This window comes from Miscanthus floridulus, chromosome 19, assembly GCF_019320115.1.
Source record: "Miscanthus floridulus cultivar M001 chromosome 19, ASM1932011v1, whole genome shotgun sequence".
Lineage (NCBI taxonomy): Eukaryota > Viridiplantae > Streptophyta > Magnoliopsida > Poales > Poaceae > Miscanthus > Miscanthus floridulus.
The window spans coordinates 100,686,941-100,697,575 of NC_089598.1; the positions used below are offsets into that span (position 1 = coordinate 100,686,941).

A 10,635-nucleotide genomic window follows, 5' to 3' on the forward strand; every position below is an offset into this window, starting at 1 on the left:
CACTCGAATTGAAGCGTTGATTATACCAACACAATAGAACCAGTTTGCTGTTCCCGGCACCAAAAAAAAAAAGTGGATTTCCTTATTAAATCGACAACATCATTAGAAATATTTGATGCTTCACTACTTGAAATACAATCGTTATCTAGAAAAGAATTACTCCCTCATAATACATGTCTAAATACATAATAAAAACAAGAAACTAGAACAAGTAACGATCTAAACCAGAGCCATGAGATGGGTGTTGATCCTTCCCAGCTTGGACAGGAGTCGCTGGCGCCCAGGCCTACGTGCGACACATGATGCCTCACGTCTGTAGGGTACCTGATCTCGATCTCATGCCCATCCCTCTGCACTGCTGCAACCTGCAAGGCCACAGAGGTTCAAACTTATATATATCAGGCATCGGTGAGAGCTGCACAGATCACAGCTTATCAAAGATTTTTTTTTTAAAAAAAATCTTGGCGTGTTCCATCCTGTTAGGTAGCCAAGGAGGTGAGAGTGAGATACGGAACAAGGAGGTGTTCCACACTTAGAGCAACCATAATGTATATGGGCTAAGCAGTCCATATGGGTAGCTTTTGTGTCAGTAGACTATAGCTATTGTTGTTTCCACAGTGTTTCAGCCAACAAGTAGTCCATAAGATGGGTCCCATATGAGATAAAAAATTCTCTCTTTATGAGATAAAAAATTCTCTCTTTACAATCCTGTGCAAAATCAAGAAAGAGAGAGGGAGGAGTGAGAAAAAGTAATATTTTTTATTTCTTATGGGTAGTCCATAAGCTTATGGGTACCTTTTGCTATGGACTACCCTATGGACTGGTCTCACAATGTTCCACCTACCTGATAGCAAATATTTTAATCCTATGGACTACCTTATGGCAAACATTGTGGTTGCTCTTATGGTGATCGATGGAGCAGCTCGCCGCGCTAGCAGGCGTGGCTGCTAGCGCTGCTCGAGCCGGCGGCCGTGGCTGCTGAACTTGAGGCCGGCGGCCGTTGCCAGCTCGAGCAGTAGCTGCTGAACTTGAGGCCGGCAGCCGCCGCCGGCTCGAGCAGCGCCAGCGCCACCACTACGCCGGCTAGCACGGCGAACTGTTTCATCACCATGGTCTCGATCGGTGGAGCGGCAGTGGTGGAGCCACAGGGTATGCCGGTCTGTCTGGCAAGCAAGTGATAGAATATACGTATTATACATGTATATTCATATAAAAAAAGGAAAGAAATCACCTTTTTTCAGAAACAGGAAAAAAATAACCTGGATCACCGATCACGCCATCCATCACAGAAGCGGGAAGTCACAAGGCCCACGAAGCGGCCCATGCGGCAAGGCTGTCCTCAGACCTCAGTATGTACACGCGTTTCGGCTTTTCGTATTCTAATCTCTGTGCGTCGATGGTAGCTGACAATTCCATGTGAGCTATTATAAAACATGCATCTTCCTTTTCAGCCACCGGAAAATTCATCTTTCTTCTCAGCCACTGTTTTGATTTTTTCGACCCCTGAATATGACTGCCGTCGAAACGTTAGCTAACAGGAGCATAAAATGTTCCTTTTGCCGGCCCCACGCGTCATCTTCTTCCTCATCTTCCAGCCTCCCCACCCGACGCTGCTATTCCGCGCCTCCGCCCCAGCTCTCGACGCAGAAGGACTGTTGCAGAGCTCCAAAAGCGGACGATGACCGCCACCACACCACCACCCCTGCGCTGCTGCAGGCTGCAGAATCTGTCGATCCCCATCCCGTGGTGTCGTGTGGTACTGTGGTGTGGTAGCTACTACTCCCTCCGTCCCATTAAATTTGTCGCTCGGGAACCGGGATTGTGAGAGGAGCATGGTTTTTAAACGACAAAGTCAATGGAACGGAGGGAGTAGGATTATAGGGGATCGGAGGAAGGCTAGCTAGGCCAAATCCCCGCGCACGTCCTACTAGCGAGTGCACAGTCCCGCGGCAGCGGAGCGCAAGTAGCTGCGGCCGGGGCCAAATGCCTCCTTCTGCGTGCTCCTGGCGGAGGCGCAACGCGAACAGCGAAAGTAGCGGCCTGCGCGGCAGCTCGATCCGCGCCGCGCTACGGGTGTCCCCGCTTTGGTGGTACACGGTGCGACCGGCGATACCGTAGCGCGCATGGCCGCCTCGCTCGCTCGCTTCCTCCCGGCCCTGCCAGCGTGCGCGCATCCGTTTGCTTTGACCGTCCGGGAAAACGCGGGTGGGACTCCGGCCGCCGCTGCCGCGCGGCCTGGCGTGGTGGTGACGGGCGGCGCAACCGAGCAGCCCGTAGAGCAAGAGGAAAGGAGGGAGAAGACGACACGTGGGGCCCACTTGTAAGAAGGGTAAAATGGGCATTTTGAGTTCCTGTTAGCTGCCTTTACCACACAAGTTAACGGCAGTGGCATATAGGGGTCGACAAGTCAAACCGATTGTTGAGAAGGAAGATGATTTTTTTCGGTAACTAAGAATGAAAATGCATCTTTTACGATGGCTCGCAGGAATTGTCTCTTAAAACACTCCGCTGCCGCCCAAGGTGGACTGGCGGACGCACTGAGGCGTGAGAGTCACGCCCTGGTCCTGGTGGCCTGTGGCCTCTGCCTCGCTGCCCTCCGATCAATCACTCATCTACAGTTACAGTTGCATGGCCGCAACAGTCACCGAGGCTCCTCGCTATTTCTGTCGGGTAAAATTTAATTTTCTGCTCTTCATCTTTTTATAGAAAAATATTGTCTACTTTCGTAGCTATTTGCTAACATCACAACTAACAAAATATTTAATTATTTAACATTGTGTTTTAATATTTATACAGTTACGAAGAAAAGCTCGGATATTGCATTTTTTCGAAGTTGACGAAGATGATATAATCAAGACATTTATGTCTCTTCAAAAACATCGAATAAAATAGTCAGAAAAATAACATTGTTTTATGGCTTCAACTTAATCCATGAATTTAAGCCTTATTACGTTACTTAGTACATATATATCAAATCACATTGTTAATTTTACAATTATTATCAAATTGCTAAAATAGATTTATTGAATTAGATATAAAACATTTTTGGACGGCATACTCTAAGTTAAAATCTAGATTCACCACTATGGAGCGGTCGACCTGCTAGCACTACTATGTGGTTTGGGGATGCTCGTCAGCAAGCTACTAGCTACGTACGTGTTGTGGAAGAAGCCGGACGGTGCTGCTTACCGCCTGTTCACTGGTTAGTTTCTAAGTTGATAAGCTCGGTTGGTGCTGGTTTACCGTGAGAGGAAAATACTATTGACTAACTGATAAGCTCTAGCTGACGATACAGTGAGCGAGCGAGCCAAGCAGCCAGCCGGTAGTGCGCCGCGCGAGTCGAGCTCGAAGATGCATGGTGCGCTACGGCAAGCCGGGGATGAGCTGCTTTGCATCGGCGTCGTTTAGGTGGCCGATCGATCGAGTGCACGCGGGGTGGGTGATGGGCGTGGGCCACGTGGCTCATGGCTGCCGTTGAGACACGAAACTCACCGCTCACGAGGGCGCGGCAGTCAAATTTGTTAGGTTTCATCTCCCACCAGTTAGGCCCAACGGCCTTTTGGGCCTTGTTCTCGTGTCCTGATCGGGGGCGCCCAACCCTACATGGTTGGTGGGCCCCGTCACACTGCGCTATAAATAAAGGTGGAGGCCGGCAGGCTCTTGATACGAGGTTCACCTGAGCCGCCACTCCCCACCGATATTCCCCATCCCGATCCGAGAGGGGCGCAGCCAGTGACAGGAAGTCGCCATCGTCTCCACTGCGCCACCACTTCACTGCACCGACTCCTCTCTCCACCGAACGTCGCTGCCGGAGCGCAGATGGCATCCGCAAACGAGACCCCGGCCGACGCTTTCCACCACTCCGACTGCTTCGACCACTACGGCCTTCGATGGTCTGCGACTTCATACTCCACCTATCCCTATTTCTCCCTTTTATGTCTCTATGGTTCGTGCATTAGGATTTGCGTATATACTGTGAATCATGAACATGTATTCCTATTATGATGTATCCCGATCTGATGAATATGAATAAAATGAATCTAACATTGGTACTGGAGCCTGGTTTATTGAAAAGAAAGATCGAACGATTGAACCAATTTTAGATCGGAAAGAACATGAACGAACCCTAACCCTAACCCTAACATGAATGGATGAATGGGGTCCTACCTGGGCCCTCATCCCGCCGGCGGCATCGCCACCGCATGGGACAAAGACCGAGCCGTCGGCCCTCGCCGACGTGCGGGACTGGAACCCGGACCGACTAACGCGGACGCCGATCAGGGCACCGACGTAGGGCAACTCGACGACGGCGCGCTCAGCCTTAGGCAAACGCGCACGTCGGCGAGAAGCTCTGCGGCGGCGCCACCGTTTCCTCTCCTCTGGCCGCCATGGGTGGCCGCCAGCTGCTGCTGCTCTGTGCGTGGCTAACAGAGAAGGGGAGGGAGGAGAAGAAGTGGCGGGGTGGCTGGATCTACTCCGGTGGGTGCCCTTCCTCCTTGCCGGTGGTGGTCGGTCGCCATGGGCACCGCCACTACTGTGCCACTGAGAGAGGTGGGGGGAGAAAAGAAAATGAGTTAGGGTTTTGGAAATGTGTCAGTAGACGCGATTTTGATCCCACGATGGAAATGGACAACCGTCCGATGGGGATGAACGGACCAGATGTGCTCGCGGCTGCTGGGCTCAATATGGCCCAGGCGGGCGCGCCAAATACCGGCCCAGGCCTAGGTTAGGGCCTGGTGCACGGGGAGCTCGCGCACGCGGCTGGAGATGGGCCGCTTCTCGCTGATGGGTCGTCAGGAGGAAAGCAGAGCCTGCGCAGCGCGCGCGCGAGCGTGGGCCGCGTGCGCGAGATGGGCCTTTGGGCCAAAATTGAAGAAGATCCAAAAGCAGTCTTTGACATAATTTTTATCCAATGATATTTTGCCCAGAAAACAGTGAATTTTTAGTGCTTCTGGAAAATAATAATATGAAAGATTATTAAAGTTTCCGCTGTGCATGATAATTATTGTTCTCTTTGATTAAATTTGAACCAATGGGATAATTTAATTTTAAGAGAAGTGATGAATTTCTGATAATTTTGATGAGATTATGATGTTGTTATTTTCTGACCAACGTTGTTAATAACAATATTATAATTTTGATCCATGAGAAATTATGCATTAATTTTACTTCTGCCCAACGGTGATGTAAAATGTTTGCATGGATGAATTATAAGTTTTAATTTGACCAACGTTGAGTTAAAGCATGAAATTTTATGTATAAATATTTCTTACTTACTCTGGTGTGGTTTCAGGAGGCAAATGCATTGTGAACATTGCCAACATCCCGACACTCAATGGGAGCAATCACCGTGTGTGGCGGGAGAAGTATGAATTAGAACTTGCGTTGGGAGAGGTCAATTTTGCCATCACCTCACTGTGTCCTACTGAGTCAGAGGACCCAATGAGAGGTGAAAATGAATCTGACACTGATTTCGCTGCTCGAAAGCGCGATCATGCTGAAATAAGAATGAAATATGACCTTAAACATAGGCAATGGACTCTCTCCAACCGCAAGTGCCTGTTGGTGGCCAAGGCCACCATAGAAGAACAGATAAATGGCTCAATCCCTGAATGTGCTACTGCCACAGAATATCTTGAGAAAATCAAGAGTCAGTTTATTGGGTCTACCAAGGCCACAGCAAGTTCACTGATTAAGAAGCTTGTGAATGAGAAATTTACTGGTGGTAGCATAAGAGAGCACATTTTGAAGATGAACACTACGGCATCTAAGCTAAAGGAAATAAATTTGAAGGAGGATGATTTCCTGATTCATTTGATTTTTGCTTCTTTGCCAAAAGAATATGACACCTTCATTGTGAACTACAATATGCAGCCTGAAAGATGGGGCATAGAAAGACTCATCTCAATGTGTGCTCAAGAAGAGGAGAGGATAAAGTCCTCACAGGGTGAATCCGCTCATTTTGTGAAGGATAACAAAAGAAAGAACTTTAATGGCAAGAATTCTAAACCACAAGGAAAACCTAAGTGGGATAAGGCCTCTTCCTCCAATTCACAGGGAAAGAAACCCCAGGATTCTGAGAATCAACAGTATGGTGGAGCTAAAAAAGATCAGTGCAAGCACTGCTTCAAGAAGGGACACTACAAGAGAGATTGTCCAGACTTTCTGAAATCTCTGCTAAAGAAAGGTGATGAATTTATTACATTTGTAGATGAATCCTTGTATTTATGTTATGATAAATCCACTTTGTGGGTTGATTCAGGAGCAACTACTCATGTTGCAAATTCCTTACAGGGGTTAAGTGGGACGAGAACCTTGCGAAGAGGAGAAAGAACGATTAGAGTTGCAAATGGAGTGCAAGCCAATGTTGAAGCCATTGGAGTTTTTTCTTTAGAATTGAATAATGGTTTTGTACTTAGACTTAAAGAAATACTTTATGTTCCCTCTTTAAGTAGAAATTTTATAAGCGTTTCGAAACTTGATGATGATGGAATTGATTGCCATTTTGGTGGTGGCAAGTGTAAAATACTGGTTGATAATAAATGTGTTGGTCTTGCCTTTCGACGAGATAAGCTTTATTTATTATCTCTTGATGAGAATGCGAACAATGTATGCGATGAGAATGTGAATGATTCCCCATCTGCGAATATAACTAAGAAGCGGAAGAGAATTGATAATGTCTCTTTGAAATTATGGCATTGTCGCTTGGGCCATATTTCGAGGGGGAGAATAGAACGATTGGTTAATGAATCAATTCTCCCGCACTTAGAATTTTCAGATTTAGAACAATGTGTTGATTGTATCAAAGGAAAGTATGTCAAGAAAATTAAGAAAGATGCCAAACGAAGCACAGGAATTTTAGAAATAATCCACACAGACATATGTGGTCCTTTTCCTGTGAAAAGTATGGATGGTTATGATTCGTTTATAATATTCAAATTAACATGAACAGTGCTAAAAGTGTCGACGGTGTTCGTGAACAGTGGTGCGCGTGGACGCGGTGGCCATCTAGGGATTCGCTCCGCGTTCTTGGTATGTATATATATACAGTATATAAAAACTTGAAGGCCCCTTTGGATCGTAGGATTTTTTTCCATTTCTGCGTTTTCCCTGCGAAAAATAAACTGAATCCTGTGAAATTCATGCGTTTCGAAGGGGCCGGAAATGTTCTATGGGAAAAAATTCAAGCCAATGCATGAGCATGATTGAAGCAAACGGTATATAGAAAACTTGAAATGTTCTACGAAAAGAAAAAAAAATCAAGCCAATGCATGATTGAAGCAAACGGTCTAGTAACGGTGTTAACCTAATCTTGAGATCTTTTGTAATCCTTAACGGCCACCAACCGCGGGAAGCAAACGGCGTCCTCTTCCTCGATATCTCCGCGGCGGCCTCTGACTTTTTACGCGGAATTGCGTGGTGGGGACGGATTCCACGAGACCGCGACGCAACGGCCTCTCGTCGCTGGGCCCCACACCGCTCGGTGCCGTAGCCTCACGGGACTCTTTCTCCCTCCCCCCGTGTATAAATTGGCTTCATCCCCTCCCTGCCTCATCCATCCAAATCCCAGTCCCCAATCCCATCGTCGGAGAAATTCATCGAAGCGAAGCGAATCCTCCCGATCCTCTCAAGGTACTGCGAGTTTCCGATTCCTCCCTCGACCCCCCTCCTATGCTTTCCCTGTTTGTGTTCGTCGTTGCGTTTGATTAGGTATGCTCTCCCTGTTCGTGTTCGTCGTAGTGTTTGATTAGGTCGTGTGAGGCGATGGCCTGCTCGCGTCCTTCGATCTGTAGTCGATTTGCGGGTCGTGGTGTAGATCTGCGGGCTGTGATGAAGTTATTTGGTGTGATCGTGCTCGCGTGATTCTGCGGGTTGGCTCGAGTAGATATGATGGTTGGACCTGTTGGTTCGTTTGCCGCGCTAGGGTTGGGCTGGGATGATGTTGCATGCGCCGTTGCGCGTGATCCAGCGGCAGGACTTGCGTTTGATTGCCAGATCTCGTTACGATTATGTGATTTGGTTTGGACTTTTTAGATCTGTAGCTTCTGCTTCTGCTCCAGATGCGCCTACTGCTCATATGCCTGATGATAATCACAGATGGCTGTGGAACTAACTAGTTGATTGCGGAGTCATGTATCAGCTACAGGTGTAGGGACTTGCGTCTAATTGTTTGGTCCTGTACTCATGTTGCAATTATGCGATTTAGTTTAGATTGTTTGTTCCACTCATCTAGGCTGTAAAAGGGACACTGCTTAGATTGCTGTTTAATCTTTTTAGTAGATTATATTATATTGGTAACTTATTACCCTTATTACATGCCATACGTGACTTCTGCTCATGCCTGATGATAATCATAGATCACTGTGGAATTAATTAGTTGATTGTTGAATCATGTTTCATGTACATACCACGGCACAATTGCTTAGTTCCTTAACAAATGCAAATTTTACTGATCCATGTATGATTTGTGTGGTTCTCTAATGTGAAATACTATAGCTACTTGTTAGTAAGAATCAGGTTCGTATGCTTAATGCTGTATGTGCCTTCTGCTCATGCCTGATGATAATCATATATCACTGGAATTAATTAGTTGATTGTTTAATCATATATCAAGTACATACCATGGCACAATTTTTAGTCACTTCCTTAACCCATGCAGATTGAACTGGTCCCTGCATGTTTTGCTAAATTGTTCTATTCTGATTAGACCATATATCATGTTTTTTTTTTGTAATGATTCTCTTATTTTAAATGCTATATAGTTCTGTTACTTGTTAGAAAGATCTGCTTCATAGTTTAGTTGCCTATCCCTCAAATTAGGATGCTGAACAGCTGATCCTATAACTCTGCTTCATGTTTCAATTCTTTTCTGTTCAACAGTTGATCAGTTTTTGTTAGATTCATATTAACTTATGGTCGCTTACTCTTCTGGTCCTCAATGCTTGCAGATGCAGATCTTCGTTAAGACCCTCACTGGCAAGACCATCACCCTTGAGGTTGAGTCCTCAGACACAATTGACAATGTCAAGGCTAAGATCCAGGACAAGGAAGGCATTCCTCCGGATCAGCAGAGGCTGATCTTTGCTGGCAAGCAGCTCGAGGATGGCCGTACCCTAGCTGACTACAACATCCAGAAGGAGTCCACCCTCCACCTGGTGCTCAGGCTCAGGGGAGGCATGCAGATCTTCGTCAAGACCCTCACTGGCAAGACTATCACGCTTGAGGTCGAGTCTTCTGACACGATCGACAACGTGAAGGCCAAGATCCAGGACAAGGAGGGAATCCCCCCGGACCAGCAGCGTCTCATCTTCGCTGGCAAGCAGCTTGAGGATGGCCGAACCCTCGCTGACTACAACATCCAGAAGGAGTCGACTCTCCACCTTGTGCTCAGGCTCAGGGGTGGCATGCAGATCTTCGTCAAGACACTCACCGGCAAGACCATCACCTTGGAGGTGGAGTCCTCAGACACCATTGACAATGTGAAGGCGAAGATCCAGGACAAGGAGGGCATCCCCCCGGACCAGCAGCGTCTCATCTTCGCCGGCAAGCAGCTCGAGGATGGCCGCACCCTTGCTGACTACAACATCCAGAAGGAGTCCACCCTTCACCTGGTGCTCCGCCTTCGTGGTGGTATGCAGATCTTCGTCAAGACCCTCACCGGCAAGACCATTACCCTGGAGGTGGAGTCCTCTGACACCATCGACAATGTGAAGGCGAAGATCCAGGATAAGGAGGGCATCCCCCCGGACCAGCAGCGTCTCATCTTCGCTGGCAAGCAGCTTGAGGATGGCCGCACCCTGGCAGACTACAACATCCAGAAGGAGTCCACCCTTCACCTGGTGCTCCGCCTTCGCGGTGGTATGCAGATCTTCGTCAAGACCCTCACCGGCAAGACCATCACCCTGGAGGTGGAGTCCTCTGACACCATCGACAATGTGAAAGCGAAGATCCAGGACAAGGAGGGCATCCCCCCGGACCAGCAGCGTCTCATCTTTGCCGGCAAGCAGCTGGAGGATGGCCGCACCCTGGCAGACTACAACATCCAGAAGGAGTCCACTCTCCACCTGGTGCTCCGTCTCCGTGGTGGCCAGTAAGTCCTGGGCCGTGAGCAGCTGTCCTTCCAGGGTTCACAAGTCTGGTGCCTTCTTCTGTCCCTCCTATGGAGATTATCTGCATGTCGTGGTCGTGTCCTGATCGAGTCGTCGTTGAGTCCCTATGTTTATCTTCAAGAAATGTGAGTCCTATGTCAGTCTGGTTGTGTTTGTGAACATTTCTGCTGCTGCGCAGCAGTTTGGTTGGAACTGTGCAATGAAATAATTGAACCCTGGTTTCTGGTTATATGTGTGTTAGCTAATGTTTTTGAAGTGGAAGCTCTAATCTTCTGGTTATATGTGTGTTAGCTAATGTTTTTGAAGTGGAAGCTCTAATCTTCTATTGCGTTGCTACTACAATTCTGCTTGTGTTTTGATGGTTCTTGGTTTCTGTTAGTTGGTTCAGAGGAAGTTCTGCTTCCACAGACTAAGATGCAGTTGAACTTTGGGCCATTGTTCAATTAGTCATGCTGGTTGCTCTGGTTTTCTAGATTTCATTTGTGCTGGTTGAGTGATAGTAAGAAACAACCGGTGTTCACATCTA

General features: G+C 47.5%; 1 protein-coding gene across 1 annotated transcript; it reads left to right on the forward strand.

Moving 5' to 3' along the window:
* The first annotated feature begins 7,500 nt into the window (after window positions 1-7,500).
* On the forward strand, window positions 7,501-10,338 carry LOC136529133 (polyubiquitin). Its single transcript, XM_066522198.1, has 2 exons — window positions 7,501-7,632; window positions 8,949-10,338. The coding sequence occupies exon 2, from the start codon at window positions 8,949-8,951 to the stop codon at window positions 10,092-10,094; it is 1,146 nt and encodes a 381-aa protein (XP_066378295.1). The 5' UTR covers window positions 7,501-7,632; the 3' UTR covers window positions 10,095-10,338.
* Window positions 10,339-10,635: the final 297 nt, after the last annotated feature.

What these genes read in the sequence shown, in the direction of transcription:
- LOC136529133 (XM_066522198.1), top strand. Translation starts at nt 8,949, where the DNA reads ATGCAGATCTTCGTTAAGACCCTCACTGGCAAGACCATCACCCTTGAG.